General features: G+C 44.5%; 1 protein-coding gene across 1 annotated transcript in view; it reads left to right on the top strand.

Annotated features, from left to right (window-relative positions):
- Window positions 1–17,451, top strand: part of usp7 (ubiquitin specific peptidase 7 (herpes virus-associated)) — a 33,670-nt gene that overhangs the window by 3,342 nt on the left and 12,877 nt on the right. The window contains exons 2-13 of the mRNA XM_056287627.1: window positions 1,406–1,510; window positions 3,427–3,625; window positions 3,835–3,973; window positions 6,720–6,808; window positions 7,627–7,735; window positions 9,431–9,561; window positions 10,485–10,539; window positions 10,634–10,714; window positions 11,532–11,622; window positions 12,418–12,500; window positions 14,554–14,663; window positions 15,878–16,055. Coding sequence (XP_056143602.1) covers window positions 1,406–1,510; window positions 3,427–3,625; window positions 3,835–3,973; window positions 6,720–6,808; window positions 7,627–7,735; window positions 9,431–9,561; window positions 10,485–10,539; window positions 10,634–10,714; window positions 11,532–11,622; window positions 12,418–12,500; window positions 14,554–14,663; window positions 15,878–16,055 — 1,370 coding nt within the window. The remainder of the gene's footprint in view (window positions 1–1,405; window positions 1,511–3,426; window positions 3,626–3,834; window positions 3,974–6,719; window positions 6,809–7,626; window positions 7,736–9,430; window positions 9,562–10,484; window positions 10,540–10,633; window positions 10,715–11,531; window positions 11,623–12,417; window positions 12,501–14,553; window positions 14,664–15,877; window positions 16,056–17,451) is intronic.

Here is a 17,451-nt window from a genome sequence, read left to right as displayed (position 1 = left end):
GGTGAAAGTAATATTTGTCTCCTTGAGATGGACTTGAATGCCCCCCTGACACCAGAGCAGCTTAAAAAATGCGAAATCATTTGCAAAGTCAACCAAGGTCTAAAAAATTGTTGTTGTTTTTTGTGTGTGTCAAACAAAATGTCTTACTTAGTGACTGGACTTTGTTTTTCTATTACACTATTGAGAAGCATATCCCTGTCCCAAGCTTCTAGAGAAACAAGAGGCTGAGAAGGTGGGCGGGACAGGAAGTTGTCATGGGGTTGATTGACACATGATGTTTGCAGGGTGTAATCCACTTGGCAAAATGAGGTCAGTCTCTCAGGCAAGGAGGACTTGGTCAGTAACATCACCTTCAAACGTTTCTAACGTTGCACACCATTGCCACCAGTGTGTCAGCCCAGAGAAAGGCATCAGACACAGACACGTTATACCTGGTGACAGACAGACGCACCAACATATTTCGTATTAAATGTTGGTGTGTACGTTGTGTATGTGTGTATGTTGTGTACATATGTATACATATATACAGGCAGAAAGAGAGCAAGGGAGAGACAGTGTATTCATATCAATGCTACTGTTATCTCTAGTCTGAGTTCTGTTGTGCTGTAGTCATGCTGGATTTTTAAGCAGACTTCACGTGCCCCTTCAATTCTCTTCATCAGAGTAACCGTCTTTGTTTCTGTCTTCAGTGTGTTTTGACAGATCAGAGTCTGACATGGAGCTGTCTCGTACATCAGGGATAATTGCCATCTTCTTTGTGTTTTGTTGGGAGAGGTGATTTGCATCCTCATCCTGCATTGTGTCCATAATTAGCTAGCATAAAGCCTAGATGCGGCGTATGGTTTTTGCTACACACACCCACAGATGGGGAGCGAGATTGACTTGTCATGCTGTGTCAGCATGCAGGGTTTCCCCGGTGAAATGTTTTGAAATGGGCCGGGAGGGATGCATTGGATGGTGTCGGCTCTGAGGACGGTGACGGGAGTGGGAAGAACTTGGATCTTACTGATAGGGTGGGGTTGTGGCATGTAGGATGAAGTGGTGTGTTTTTTGTATTTTTTTCCTGTTTTCTTTGGCTTTATACAGGATTACCAGCTTTTCAGCACTTGCTTCCGTGAGAAGATCATATGTCATAAAATGGGTGAAATACAGAGAAGAGAAAAAATAGCAGGGTATTGGGTATCATGAGAAATTTTTCTTGTTGCTGTTAACCACCAGCTTAGAAACATTAATTTCTAGGGATGGTGACACATTAACTATCAAGATTTTCAACTAAGCTTCCTCATCCCTTCATGAGCAACAGTTATTTGATGGGAATTGAGCAACACTGGGAGTCCTCTCTTACCAAATGGTGACTAAGGGAAATTTAAAACAGAAATATAAATTATATGCGTGTTTGTTGTAGCTGGGGACACAGATGACCCTCCGAGAATCCCAGCCAACCCCGTGATCAATGGGAACGTCGCCATGGCAGATGGACACAACAACACAGAGGAAGACATGGAGGATGGTGAGGAGGATATACTCACATACACATAATTCATCTTGTATGCCTCAAGTCTACTCACTTGCACACTTAGGACATTTCAGTACAAACACAGCTCACACCAGTATACGTCAATTTGTCATACACGGTGACATTAGATGATTACATGGAGATAAGTTTAACTTTCACATTTTGTCATTTATCGGACGCTCTTATCCAAAGCATCTTACAGTAGAGTCAGCAGTTAGCAGATGTATTTGTGTAATAGGCTTCTTGGCTCACTGAATCGTAAACATGATAGCCAATAGTGCATATCATGTATAGCGCACTTAATGAAATGCCGATAGGAAATTCAAATTCAGTGTCAGAGACATATCGTAGCCACAAGGGCATTTCATGTCAACTACAAACTTTTTTTTGTGCACCAGGTTAATCTCCAGTTCCAGTTTAGCAGGATAATGCCACAAATGAGTTTTAACAGTCGTGCTTTTTAAACCATTGATGGATGAAGGTTGCCCTGGAATGACTTCATCCCATCCAATCAAAGAAAGTTGAATCAGTTCATCTGGATACGTTTATTGACAGATTCGTTTCGTCACTCATCTAAGTGACCTCTTCAGTCTCAACTGCTGCAGGTATCCCCACCCTTCTAAACAATACAGTGGCATAACGACTGAAAACAACGACCAGTTTCATATGCAAATATGGGTGTGACCATTAACTAGAGTTTCAATGACCATGTGTACTATTCACAGAGGATTTGGGAATGTTTGCAATCACAGCATTGTAAGATGGCGACAGATGTACTCTTAGGCCCAATTTATACTCCAAATGTCGGCTAGCAGACAGATGTCTCTCTACAATTTTGACGTCATGAGAGACACTTTTTGTGTCTCTCAGGGCTGTTGTGTACACGACAGATTTTTCTTATGTCGGCTAGCAGACATTTGGAGCATAGATTGGGCTTTAGGCTCCCCCCTCTCCCTCTCAGTTCAGGGATGGTCGTTCCCTCTTCACATAGATGGCCTCTTTGACTCCCCGTTCAAACCAGAGTTCCTCCCTATTAAGGATATGCACATCCTCATCCTTGAAAGAGTGGCCACTGGTCTGTAGATGGGTGTAGACTGCGGGGTCCTGGCCTGATGCGTTAGTACTCCAGCATCTGTTTGGTGATGTACAGATCACGGCAACCCTCTTGGCACTTAACAGCGCATACCATATTGCGTTGTTTGTGCCGGAGGACCCAATCCTTGGGGTGGACCAATTTCTGGCGCAGTGTGTTTTGGGGTTTGAAAGCAACTGAGACACGGTGTTTGGAAAATACGTGTCTCAACTTTTCCGACACTCCTGGCACATACGGAATCACCACTGGTTTACATATAGGATGCCGTTGTCCTTTTGTCTTCAGTTGGCTGGTGTACTGTTTGGGCATCTTGCTGGCTTTGATATATGCCCAGTTAGGATAACCACACTTAACCAGGGTCTGTTTAATGTGGGATTTCTCCCTTTCCCTGAACCGAGGGGGGGGGGGGGGGGAGTACCTCCATCGCCATCTTACAGTGCTGATATTGCAAACATTCCCAAATCCTCTGTGACTAGTACACATGGCCATTGTTACTAGTTAATGGTCACGCCTATATTTACATGTGAAACTGATCATTGGTTTCGGTTGTTATGCCACTGTGTTGTTATAAGGGTGGGGATGCCTGCAGTCAGTTTAGACTGAAGAGGTCACTTAGATGGGTGATGAAACATTTCTGTCAATAAATGTTGTATCCAGATGAATTGATTCAGCTTTTACGTTTTCTTACCTGGTTATTGAGCATGCATAGACATTCATCCCATTCACTTCCACCCTCTTCACCCATCCCCTGTTTTATTTGTATGACCTCTCTGTTCTCTGTCTTCCTCACTCACCTTCTCCTTGCCTCCTTCCATAGACACCAGCTGGCGGTCGGAGGCGACGTTCCGCTTTGTTGTGGAGCGCTTCAGCCGCCTGAGCGAGTCGGTGCTAAGCCCGTCCTGCTTTGTCCGGAACCTTCCGTGGAAGATTATGGTGATGCCACGCTTCTACCCTGACCGGCCGCACCAAAAGAGCGTTGGCTTCTTCCTGCAGTGCAATGCAGAGTCCGATTCCACGTAGGTGACCAGGAGGGATGTTGGGGTGCAAGCAGACAGATACACGCTTGCACACACACACACATTCACAAACGATGATACACAGAGTGGTCGGGTTTAGTATTTCTGCACCTCTTTTGCGAATATAATTTTTAAGCAATGTGGTCTAGAGACCTGTACACATGGGCTGTTCATAACAGTTGTCTCCTGCCTCCTTGATCGTGTTACAGGTCATGGTCATGCCACGCCCAGGCCATGCTCAAGATAATCAATTACAAAGATGACGAAAAGTCCTTCAGCCGCAGGATCAGTCACCTCTTCTTCCACAAGGAGAATGACTGGGGCTTCTCCAACTTCATGTCCTGGAGTGTGAGTACAAAAGAAAGGGAGAGTGAGTGGAGTGGGGTTTAAAAAATAAATTTATATAGATCAGTAAGGGAATGGAAGGGGTATGATGGAGGGGACAAGAAGAATGGACAACCGGAATTGCTAGCTTGCTACTTCCAAAAGATGGTCATCAAACTGATCTGCTGGAATCTAAAGCAGTACAAGAAGCAGTCGTGTGACTGGTGGTAATCAGTCAAATTTTATTTGTGCATCACATTTCCTATGTAAAATGCATAAGAGCAAGTTGATAGTAGGGGGATGCAAACATTTACCTACAAATAAGACAAGTGTGTGTGTCAGATGAAAACATATCGTCACCTTCTTAAAATAATGGCCCAAGTCATATTTTCAAGTTTTTCAAAAAACAGAATAAACGGACAAATTTTGTTTCAGTTTCAGTGTATTCTATGTCTAGTTGGTACCGCTCCACTTCTCGCACCAGCTCAGGCTCCTTCCCTGCCAGAATAAACTGACAAATTTTGTTTCAGTTTATTCTGTTTTTTGAAAAACTTGAAAATATGACTTAGGCCATTATTTTAAGAAGGTGACGATATGTAGGTACATCCTTCAACAGCAGTATCATGACTAGGGCTACTCTGGATTCAATATCCTAAACTATGAGTGCATAGACGGGTGGATTAAAAGAAGGGTGATGGATGTTGCAAGGTTGGAGAATGGATTCATGATTTTTATTATGAGAAAAAAATGACACAGGCTAATCCAGGTTGATGTCCCATTAGTGAAGATGGTATGATCACAAGGGACAAAGGGAAAGAAAGCAATAGATGGGTGTATGAAATAAGAACCGGACAACTTGAATCCTGAGGTCTGACAGGGATGGGATAGATTGACAGATTGTACAGCTGAACAATATATAATTTCAGAATCAGCATCGCGGTATGGACATGTGCAATAGTGACATTGCAAAAGGATGCAATATAAGGCATGTTTGGTCCATTAGTCATATTAAACTAAAACTCTTAATGAGTGATAGGAAATGAAATTTAGCAAGGTCCACTTTTTTATGAGGCCTTGAAGAAAAAAAATTCTTGCACATCTGACAAATGATATAGTTTAGTCTGATTTGATGGCTGTCTATTTTTCTTCTAAAATCAATGTAATCATTGCTGGAGGGATAAATTCTTTACTCATGAGCTTTGAAAGTTGAAAGCCACTAGAGGTGTCACGATATACCAGTATTGACGATAACCCTGATATTTACAAATGAAATATTGGTATGTTAATAGTACACATATGATAATGTCGTGTAAATAATCCAGCGCCTCTTAAATCATTTCCTTTTTTTCCCATTCTCGCTTTGTCTCCCTCCTCAATTGCCCCCCCCCACACACACACAAACACCTGATATGACGCTGCAGTTAACTAGTTTGGCGATTGCCAAAATTATGTTGTTATGAATAATAAGAAATAGGTTTCCAGCTATCAGTCTGTTTTCACTCACCTCCACACACCTACCAGTCCTGTCACCATGGCTCTGATTTACCTGCTTTCGGAAAGACCAGCCCCTTATGTTCCCTTATGATGAGTTGCACAAGTCAGTATGGTGACTGATGCCAGCGAGTAAAGAGCAGGAAGAAGTTAGACCTCTACTTTGTCAGCTTACCCAGGCCTTGCACCACTATAAAAAGTAACCAGGGGTCATGTGTGTTCTGAATGCATGTATCCTGTGTGGGGTTTGACATTGAGTCAGACCCGTTTAAACTCGGTCAAACCGCTACACTAGCCAGCTACTACCACTGAGTTTTGTTTTTTTGGGGGGACCCCCCCCCCCTTTTCCCCCAATTGTATCTGGCCAATTACCCCACTCTTTCGAGCCATCCTGGTCGCTGCTCTACCCCCTCTGCTGATCTGGGGAGGGCTGCAGACTACCACATGCCTCCTCTGATACATGTGGAGTCACCAGCCGCTTCTTTTCACCTGACAGTGAGGAGTTGCGCCATGGGGACGTAGCACATGAACAGGCGCTCCGACCGGCCAGGGGAGGCGCTAGTGCAGCAACCAGGACACATACCCACATCTGGCTTCTCACCCGCAGACACGGCCAATTTTGTCTGTAGGGACACCCAACCAAGCCAGAGGTAACACGGGGATTCAAACCAGCGATCGCCGTGTTAGAAGACAACGGAATAGACCGCTACTCTACCCGGACATTAAACAAAGTTAAAGATGAATTTGACTGATAGCTTTTTTTTTTCTTTCTTTTTTTTCAAATTTTCTATAGATGTCACGATTATATCGTTACTGTGAGTTCTTTTGCCTACAATAATCACATAATGAAAAGCTAATATCGTGACAACCGTAAAAGCTGCATATATTGGGTGAAATTATGTAACTACCTTTTTATTTTTTAAGACTGGGATATAGAGCAATACAGATGCGGGAAAGAAAGTTTTAATGCATAGTACAGGCCTGTTTCGTGCGTCTCGCACTCATCAGCTGCTACTCGTCATTTGCGCTCTATATATATATATATATATATATATATATATATATCAAAAAGGAAAAAGAATGTTTTTCCCACTATTCAGCCCTAATGCATAGTTTTGTAGGTGGAGGAAAGGGAAATGTAGATGCTTGAACGTGGTTAATGGCTAATAACGCACAAAGCTCCTGCGACATTAGAATAACTTCTTTGCATGGGTTGTTGTTGATCTTGAAATAGTAGCCATGTGTAACTGAGTTTTGTTTGTTTTGTTTTTTGTCTTAGGATGTGACCGATCCCGAGAGGGGCTTTGTTGATGATGACAAAGTCTCTTTCGAAGTCTACGTCCAGGCAGATGCCCCACATGGAGTGGCGTACGTAGCCTCCAGTTTTCCTCCATGTCTCTTGAATATAGCTCTGGTTGGGTTTCTGCCACTAGAGCCTGCTGGTTACTCCCTGTGTGTCTTGCTGATGCTCTGCAGGCCAGAAAGCTGTTGGTTAAAGAATCAGTTGCATGACTGCAGTCATGCCCCCAGAGAATTTATTTATCTGATACCAGTCTGTCCTTCTGTCAGTTTATCCATTAAGCTGTTTATTTATGATGTATAGACTGCCTTTGAGATGGTGTGGTTCCATATAGACTATAGCAGGCTCCTTATTTGCTGAATTTAGAGCTTTTTCAGGGGAAAGTTTGAGGGGAAAGTAACAGGGGGGGGCTACTTAATGAAATGAAGGAGAAAAGCTCTGATGCGAATTCTGAATTCACCTCCTCTTGTCTGTATTAGTATCAGGGCTTCACTAGCGCTCTTTAGGGAGAAAAAATGAGAAGCCTACGCTAATGCCCCCATTTCCACTACATGGTACCGGCTCAGCTCGACTTGACTTGCAGAGTGTCGTTTTCCATTACCGTAACAGGACCCCCTCAGTGTAGCTGGTCTGCATTGATTTTGGTACCTGCTCCAGTTTTTTTGGAACCTCGACAAAGGTGGTACCAGAATAGTGGTAACAGTTACCAAAATGCCGGTACTTTCCAGTAATGGAAACTGAAAAAGTCGAGTCAGGCCAGTACCATGATGTGGAAAAGGGACATAAGTCGTCTGTTGAATGTGGTTGCGAGACCACTTTGTACTCGCGTTTAAGGAGTGTGAAATGTAACCCCTGCTTGTTTGTTCATCTGTTTCACCATCCACAGTTGGGACTCCAAGAAGCACACAGGCTATGTGGGGCTGAAAAACCAGGGCGCTACCTGCTACATGAACAGCCTGCTACAGACACTCTTCTTTACCAACCAGCTACGACGGGTACGGTTTGGGGGGGGGTGCACATGTTGTCCTTATTGTGCCCTTATTGTGCTTACCTGTGGTACAGAGATCACTCTTCAGTTAGCTACAAATGTCTCAGGGCGTTTACACACCTGCCTTGTTTAGTTCAGTTGAATCGAACCCTGGAGCGTTTACCCCCATGGTGCGGTTTGTTTGGGCAGGTGTGAACACAGCAATTGCACTCGGGTGCGGACCAAAACAACTGGACCGAGACCTTGTTGAAGAGGTGGTCTCGGTCCGGTTTTGTCGAAGAGGTGATCTCGGTCCGGTTAAACTCTGGTATGGTTTGTTTGTGGTAAGAATGTGATCCGACCTACGTCTGACCCAACTGCAGGACGCGTTGTGCATTTTCTGGATTAAACCAGTTCCCGTCACCAGCTGCACTGTGCATTATTGTTTAACCATCTATGGCAAGTCATAATAGTTCCTCTGACTCATCTTTGGTTTAACAGTTTGAAGGGTAGAATGCTGTTATATGTGCTCCCTTCTCCTCTTCAGCCGACTGAAGGCAGCATGTCTTCTTTGTGTAATTTGAAGCAACACATTGTTCTTTAGATGTTACCTTGAAGTGCATTCAAATTTGCCTATGTTGGCTTGGTATATGGCCCAAACGATGACCGCAGTTATGAACAAATGCCGATTCTGCCAATGGTTCATTATGGATGGCTATCCCGGAAGAAAAACAAACTCCTCTCTACACCCGCCAACCCCACGAGATTTCTTTTTCTTTCTTTCTTTCTTTTTTTTTTTCCCTTTTTCTCCCCAATTGGACTTGACCAAATACCCTATTTTTCGAGTTGTACCGATTGCTGCTCCACCCCCTCTGCCGAGCCGGGGAGGGCTGCAGACTACCACATGCCTCCTTCTATACATGTGGAGTCGCCAGCCGCTTCTTTTCACTTGACAGTGAGGAGTTTCACCAGGGGGACGTAGCACGTGGGAGGATCATGCTATTCCCCCCCCAACAGGCGGCCCGTCCGACCAGAGAAGGCGCTAGTGCAGCGACCAGGACACAGCCAATTGTGTCTGTAGAGATGCCCGACCAAGCCGGAGGTAACACAGGGATTTGAACCGGAGAGCCCCATGTTGGTGGGCAATGGAATAGACCGCTACACTACCTGGATGCCTCCCCATGAGATTTCTGACCAATGAACGGAGTGATGGCTCCCATATGGCTTTCGTTGATACATTTTGGTTTGCTTTAAATGAACCAAAGGGAAAATGCAACAAAGTAGCAACTCATTCACTGACTCGGACCAAAGCAAACCAGACTCTAGGTTTGAAAAACCCCTAAGATTTAATCCTCTGACCTGAGTGAATTGTGTTATCTTGGAGTGTGTTATGTGTGTGTGGGGCTTTTCTGTGTTCATATTGCTGGTGAATGGTTTCCTTTATTCTGCAATGAACAATTTATTTAACAAGTTGACGGTTAAGGGGACTTCCCCCAGACATCAGAACGTTTTCCTGCATTCTGTGATAAATAGTACAAGTAGTGACTAATTTAAATTACTCCTCACTGACTGACTCCTGTGGTTACCAGGGACTCCCAGCAGTCTCAACCCTGGCGGGGAAAAGACGTGTTGCATTTACTAGTTGGAGATAGTGTGGTAACCCGGGACAATTTTATGTATGTACGTGCGTACACTTGTTTTTAACTCCTACCCTCGTTCCTAGGCGGTGTACATGATGCCCACAGAAGGAGACGACTCGTCCAAGAGCGTGCCCCTGGCGCTGCAGAGGGTCTTCTATGAGCTACAGCATAGCGACAAGCCTGTTGGCACCAAGAAACTCACAAAGTCCTTTGGGTAAAGCATCTGGACACACGCACATGCATGACCCTTTCTTGATGGTGGACCTTTCGTTTTATTTTGTCCATTGTCAGATGGAACTAGAGCTTAGACCAGACCCACACAACAACCGTAGTGCCTTTTTATTCTAATTTAATTATACCTGAATGGCAGGGATTCCTCAAGGATTGTTAGGTTTATTAGAGGATGTCATAGTGACTCCCCCATCGACAGTGTTGCGAATGCCTGTGAAATTTGACATTGCAGTGGCCGGTGCTGTGCTTTTATATTTTATCAGGGCTGGGCTTCAAAGTTGGCCAACAACCAGAAGCTTTTTAATTTGGTCCTCTCAGTCAACCACATGGACAGGTGTCCTACTCCTCCACCCTTAAGTAATGGTTTTTATTTATTTATTTTTCTTCTTTCTTTTTGGATTTTTCTCACCAATTGTACTTGGCCAATTACCCCACTCTTTCGAGTCGTCCCAGTCGCTGCTCCGCCCCCTCTGCCAATCCGGGGAGGGCTGCAGACTACCACGTGCCTCCTCCCATACATGTGGAGTCGCCAGCCGCTTCTTTTCACCGGACAGTGAGGAGTTTCACCAGGGGGACGTAGCACATGGGAGGATCACGCTATTCCCCCCCCAGTGCCCCCCCCCCCGAACAAGCGCCCCGACTGACCAGAGAAGGCACTAGTGCAGCGACCAGGACACATACCCACATCCGGCTTCCCACCCACAGACACGGCCAATTGTGTCTGTAGGGACGCCTGACCAAGCCGGAGGTAACAGGGATTTGAACCTGCAATCCCTGTGTTGGTTGGCAACGGAATAGACCACTATGCTACCCGGACGTGTTTTTATTTATTCATCAGTTTGTTATCTGTCTTTGTTTGTCATGCACTTTGTAATGATGTCCAAAGTTATTTTTTTCTGCTTGTAGATGGGAGACACTAGACAGTTTCATGCAACATGATGTGCAGGAGCTATGCAGAGTGGTGAGTACTGGCCTCATAACTGATCTCACAGGAAGTGTGTATCCCTGACTGAGTAATTCAAGTGTGTGTGTGTGTGTGTGTGTGTGTTTTGCAGCTCCTGGACAATGTGGAGAACAAAATGAAAGGCACCTGTGTTGAGGGAACCATCCCTAAGCTCTTCAGAGGAAAGATGGTGGTATGTTTTCTCTCTCTCCACCTGTCTCTGTGCCTCTATATCTTTCTCTATCCTCCTTCTTGTTTTCTCTCTTCACTTTCTACTCTTTAACTTGCCCTGAAAAGTTGCCCTTTAGCGTTATTGATGAGAAGAAAGAAATAGTTATCGATAGTTCATGTAATTTTAATTATTTTTAATTTTTTTCTATTTAACCTTTTATTTATTGGTAAGTCCACTTGAGATTCAGAGCGTCTTTGTAGCAAGGGAGATTTTGTGGGAGATAGTTGCAGAACTTTTTTGACCTTGTAGATCCCACGCATTTCTATACTTTACGGTGGAGTGTGGTCATTCTGAAAATATTTTAAATGTATGACGAACTGGATATCAAGCTTCAAGTTTAGTTTTATAGCTTGTTTACCATGTCCTCATTGAACCAGAACAGACACATAGTTGGCATTTTGTTTTCTCATTCCAAGTTTTGAACGTGGCTGCCCTGCCTAAGCGTTCCAACTTTAATGATGTGATACAGGCAGTACGATGTGCTTTAAAACAAAATTTGTTACCCATCATTACTCCGGGAACAAGAGAAAAAAGATACCGAAGTATTTTTTTTCCCCTCATTTCAAAGCTACATCAGTACAATACACCATGAACCTATTACACAGCGGGGCTCACCTAGTCTTCACTGTCAGACAAGGATCACTGCTGGTGATTCATTACAGCACGATGTAATGAGTCGTTTTTCAGGGACACAGACGCGTTTCCCTATATAAGCTAGATGTTGCAGCTAATTTGTGTGTGTGTTTTTATATATTTTTTGTTTCATCTCTATTTGCAGTCGTATATCCAGTGTAAGCACGTCGACTACCGGTCAGAGCGGATAGAGGACTACTATGACATCCAGCTCAGCATAAAAGGAAAGAAGAACAGTGAGTAACAACTTACTCTCACCTGTTTCTCAGCTAGCTGCCGTTCGTTCACAACCACACAATAATGTTTTACTTTTTAATTATATGGAAAAGAATGCTTTAACATTAAACCATATAAATCCTCAAGTTTCACATGCCATCCATCCATCCATCCATTATCCGAGCCGCTTACGGTTGCGGGGATGCTGGAGCCTACCCCAGCGGTCATTGGGTAGCAGGCGGGGAGACACCCTCGACAAGCCACCAGGCCATCACACAGGGCCAACATACACACACACACATTCATACCTAGGGGCAATTTATTTAGTATGGCCGATTCACCTGACCTACATGTCTTTGGACAGGCGGCACGGTGGCGCAGTGGTTAGCGCAGTCACCTCACATCAAGTAGGTCCTGGGTTCGAGCTTTGGGGTAGTCCAGACTTGGGGGTCGTCCCAGGTCGTCCTCTGTGTGAAGTTTGCATTTTCTCCCCGTGTCTGCGTGGGTTTCCTCCGGGTGCTCCGGTTTCCTCCCACAGTCCAAAGTTTCACGTGCATTTATTGTTAAGTCCAAACCATGAACATTTTCGTAGTTGCTCATTTTAACAGTTACTGACAGGTAGGGCCCTCCCAGCAGATGCTGATGCATTTTACATCCTCTCTTTAGCATCCAAGTGAGAAAGAAGAATGCAGCTAGTGTGGGGTTCAAAGAAGAATTGAAGTAAATTGTTGTGGCTAGCAAGCTGATGTGGCAGAAGGAGCTCATAGCTGGAGGTTATCTTGATTCCCTGTCTTTCTTTCTCCCTTTTTCTGCAGTCTTTGAGTCCTTCAAAGACTACGTGGCAACCGAGCAGTTGGATGGAGACAACAAATATGATGCGGGAGAACACGGCCTGCAGGTGAGGTCTGGTACTGACTGCATGAAAAACCAAGTATTATTTTTGTTTTTGTTTTTTTTTTTTCTTTGGGCCTTTTTCCCCCCAATTGTACTTGGCCAATTACCCCATTCTTCCAAGCCATCCCGGTTGTTGCTCCACTCCTCTGCTGATCCACGGGGCGCTGCAGACTACCACATGCCTCCTCCGATACATGTGGAGTCACCAGCCGCTTCTTTTCACCTGACAGTGAGGAGTTTTGCCAGGGGGACGTAGCACATGGGAGGATCACGCTATTCCCCCCAGTTCCCCCTCCCCCCTGAACAGGTGCCCCGACCGACCAGAGGAGGTGCTAATGCAACGACCAGGACACATACCCACCCGCAGACACGGCCAATTGTGTCTGTAGGGATGCCCGACCAAGCCAGAGGTAACAGGGGGATTTGAACTGGCGATCTCCTTGTTGGTAGGCAATGGAATAGACTGCTACGCTACCCAGATGCCCCATTTTTATTTCTCTATTTTTTTAAATCATCGTTTCCCAATTTTTGGAAAAAAAAATCCAACTTGGTGTGGGTAAGTCAATGAAATGGCAACTCATCCACCTTGATCTACATCCCTTGGCAGTGTCACTCCAGCCAATATTTAGGTTTAAAGGAGAACCTGTTAAACGTTTGTAGTTTGGGTTAAGATTGATCTTAAAATAAGTTTACGGTTCGGACAAAGGATTCAGGTTGGGGGTTCAGTATCCTGAAGGCATTGGGTGCCAAGTCTGGCTGGAAGAGAAGACTGATGAAGGGGTTTTCAGAAGGCAAGTGACAACCGCTCAGATGCCATTCATTTTGTAGGGGTGAAGGCAGGCAAGCAGTGCGGCGTGGATGGGTTGAGATGCGGAGGGGCCAGCGGGCATGGCCCCGTCAAGATGTCGCGTGTGTGCTCACTTCTCACACATGCCTGCCCATCTCCAAGTTGACTAGTTCCGAGCTATTTTGGCCGCAACACAGGATTTCATCGCGAAATTGACCAGTTTAACCACTACATTAGCCTTGGTTAGCATTGCGTGACCCTGATTCAAAGTGTGACTGTAGAAACGGATGTCAGTGAACATGCCTGTACTGTGTGTGTTCAGCTGTATTGAAGCACAAAAGTGATCATAGAGAGTGTTGGAGGCAATAGAAAGTCGCTGGTAGGGAGCCGGGTAGCGTAACGGTCTATTCCGTTGTCTACCAACACGGGGGTCGGCGGTGCGAATCTCCCCGGCTTGGTCGGGCGTCTCTACAGACACAATTGGCTGTGTCTGCAGGTGGGAAGCCGGATGGGAAGAGTAGGGTAATTGGCCAAGTACAACTGGGGAGAAAAAGGGGTGGGGAAAAAGAAAAGAAAGTCACTGGTAAAGGGGAGACCCAAGTGGACGTATTCTGGCCATGTTGTGCTTCCGTGCATTGTTGTCACTGTCACCATGAGTACTACGTGAGAGAAGCAGGCAGGTGAGGGGAATCCTTTTTCCTTCACATGGGGGGCAGGCAGGACGGCCAGTAGGGGTTGCCTGTAAGGGTGACACAATTTCGATTCTAAATCGATCGAAATGAACTGATTTTATCAAATAAAGGTGGAAAATGCCACAAAAAAAAGGGGGTTATATCACTCTTGATACCATGTAGCCCATCTTTTTAAAGAAGAATTTGAAAATGTAAATGACAGTTGTCGGGCATAAAACTAATGAGCTGTTGAGCTTTAAAAATCAAGACTCGATAGTCTAACAGTGGAATAGCCACCAGTGCTGAAAATAAGAAGTTTAAATTGAATCGTGACCTTAAAATACAAATCGAATCGTGGATTTGGAGAATCGTGACCCCCCCTAGTCGCTTGCCATCTGAAAAGACCTCAACTCAACAGCTACTATTTAAGAGCCCTTGGGCAAGCTATGCTTGTCCATTTTGCTCCAGCTGCAGCTCCCTGGTGTGAACGTGAAGCAGGGTGTTGCTGAAAAAAGAGAAGCATGCATGTTCAGTGAAAGGTTGTGGATAATGGGAATGTCCAACAAGTAGTCATCCAAAAATGTTTTCATGGGTTCCAGGAAGCAGAGAAGGGGGTGAAGTTCTTGACCTTCCCTCCTATCCTTCACCTTCAGCTGATGAGGTTCATGTACGACCCCCAGACCGACCAGAACATCAAGATCAATGACAGGTGGGACACGCTTACCCCTCACTCTCAACATTTCTCTGCTTTATACTCTTTCAAACACTTACACAACACCTGCACACACACACACACACACACACACACACACACACACACATTCTCTCTCTCTCTCACACACAGACACACACACACTCACAGTTAACCTTAAGTTAGACAAGCATGCATGCTACACAACATGAACATAGTTTTCTGCTAGGTGGTCCAATCATCTAAAGTTATCAAATAAGAACTGGTTCATCATACATAACATAACACAAAGGCCCAGTCTATTTCCATTCTGTTTGGTTCGTAATACATAACATAAAGTGGCCATCTATTTCCAGAATGTTTGGTTCATAACGGAACAAAAAGGACTCAGTCTATTTTTAGGCAGCTGGTCTGTATACTCTGTGAAGGAGGAGTCTATTTCCAGCACCAGGACCCGACCTAGCCTAACCCCTTGCTCTGGGACAATTAGAAAATGAGTCATTGAGCGTGTGTGTTTCCTTCAGGCAGTGTAAGTCCGTGTGGTGCTCTGTTGGAGTTAATAGTGTTTTAACACCCCACTGGGATAACGTGACACTGCAGGATATACACACTCTTGACATACAGACACACACACGTATGTCACACACACAAACTGAATAATGTGTATGTTAATGAAATGGTGTCGGAGTGAAGCAAGCCTAAGTTTGAGATTAACTGGGACGCATGCACAGCACAGCCATTTTCCATGTGTGTAGTCTCTGAGTCATCCTTGTGATGGTGCCACAGGGACCTGGACCCCTTAGGACCTCACATGGTCACACAAAGATGCATGCACACTCAAATACACACATATACAGTACGTGGGCATGGAGTGGCAGGTGAACATACATCATGCCTAGGCTGACTTTCTTGCTCTCTCTTTCTCTCGCTATGCTTCCTCTTTACCCACAATCCATGTTGTGCCCTCTGCCTTCCTTCCTCTCCCGCTCCTTACCTACCCATCCACCCTACCTCTTTCTTTCTTCCTTTCTTTTGTACCTACCTCAAATCCATCTCTCACCTGCTTTTCATACCCCCCGATAACCTTCACTCTCGCCTCGTTTCCCGTACCTCATGTCTGCCCTTCTATTCCCATCACCTCTCCTTCATTTCTTGTCGTCCCTCTTCATTCATCCCATCCTGTCCTCCACCTTTACCTACCTTGACATTCCTGGCTTTGCCTCCCCCTCCAGGTTTGAGTTCCCAGAGCAGCTCCCTCTGGATGAGTTCCTCCAGAAGCCGGACTCCAAGGACCCAGCCAACTACATTCTGCACGCTGTGCTTGTGCACAGCGGAGACAACCACGGAGGCCACTACGTCGTCTATCTCAACCCCAAAGGAGACGGCAAAGTGAGTGTCAAGGAGCCAATAGTGAGAACCTTTTTTTTTTACTCCAAAATTCACCAACAATAATTATGTAACTGCATTTTGGCTTGGATTGTGGTGTAGGAATGCAACAATACTTCGCGAGACAGTAAATTCCTGATACAAATATGTGATGATTCCAATCGGTGAAATTAAAAATGAATCGTGATACGCTTTTTAAATAACAGAGGGCGCTATCCACTTTTGAGGTCACTTATTGGACGTCGTCACTGGCATCAGTAGCTTTATCAAGGCACAAAGACATGGCGGCCACAGGTGGGGCATTCTGAACGTCCATCTCAGCTGCTGCCTGAAAATGTGGATATGCCGATATTCCTTAACAAAAAAACAGAACATGTAAATGCCGAGCTGGGAACACAGGCTAAGCCTTTGTTTATCTGAGGAGATTTTCTTTATTTGTATTATTCATTTATTTATTTGGATTGGGATGCGTTTTAAAATTCAATTTAGTTTTTTTTTTTAAATTTATTTAAGACAAAAGACTTTCACTTACAAAGAAAAGGAAATATGCACTGTTCTGCATAGTTAATAACCTACTGCAGAAATAAAAAAAGGGTTTTTTAATTTGATAGAGAAGAGATTGGGATCAGAAACACTTTATTTGTCGTTTCATTTCACACACTTGCGCTCATGAAATGAAATGACACATCGTTTCCCCCGGCCCACGGCAGTTTAGATTAGTTCAGATAAGAGAAAATATGTTTCTGTAGATTTTTGTCAGAGAAATAAAGGAATCTTTTTCAGTCATAATCTGTCTTCAGTCTCATTTTGGTAAAAACATGGTGAGAAACTCGTATTATGAATCCAGTATCGTGAATCATATTGACTGGTGAGTTGAGTGTGTTGTTACATCCCCGTTGTGGAGTGTTGAAAGTCAGGCTGTAGAACATTCGAAATGTGTCACTCGTCGGCGTCACAGCTGGAATTGGTGGGACACCCAACACAGCTGGAACCTTTCTCAGCCAGTCATTTTGTATGTTTGAGGTGCTACGTCCGTTTCTTGTCTTACTTCACAATGTCAGAAAAGCGTAATTATGATGGACACATTCTTCTTAGTTGCGACATCTTGCTTTCTTACTGGTTGTCCTGTAGTGCTTCTGATTGTCTGCGATTAACACATTTTTCATGTAAATGACAACTTTTGAACAGTTTCAGTGATTCTGAAGTGTCTTTTGTGATGTTCGTTGTTAGAGTGGGGATATAAATCACCAACCAGCAAGTGAAAATTCGTCTGGCAGATGATTTTTTTTCAAAGTTCATCAGCCGATTTTACCTGATGTCTTTTATCTGGAGTCTCACAATCTGTCGTAGAAATTAATTTGGCAAAAAAAGGTAGTTTGCACCCAAAGGTGAATTTGAGTACAAACTAACCTCTGTGGCT

Source organism: Lampris incognitus, chromosome 10 (genome assembly GCF_029633865.1).
Source record: "Lampris incognitus isolate fLamInc1 chromosome 10, fLamInc1.hap2, whole genome shotgun sequence".
Lineage (NCBI taxonomy): Eukaryota > Metazoa > Chordata > Actinopteri > Lampriformes > Lampridae > Lampris > Lampris incognitus.
This window is presented reverse-complemented; position numbering and strand designations above follow the sequence as displayed.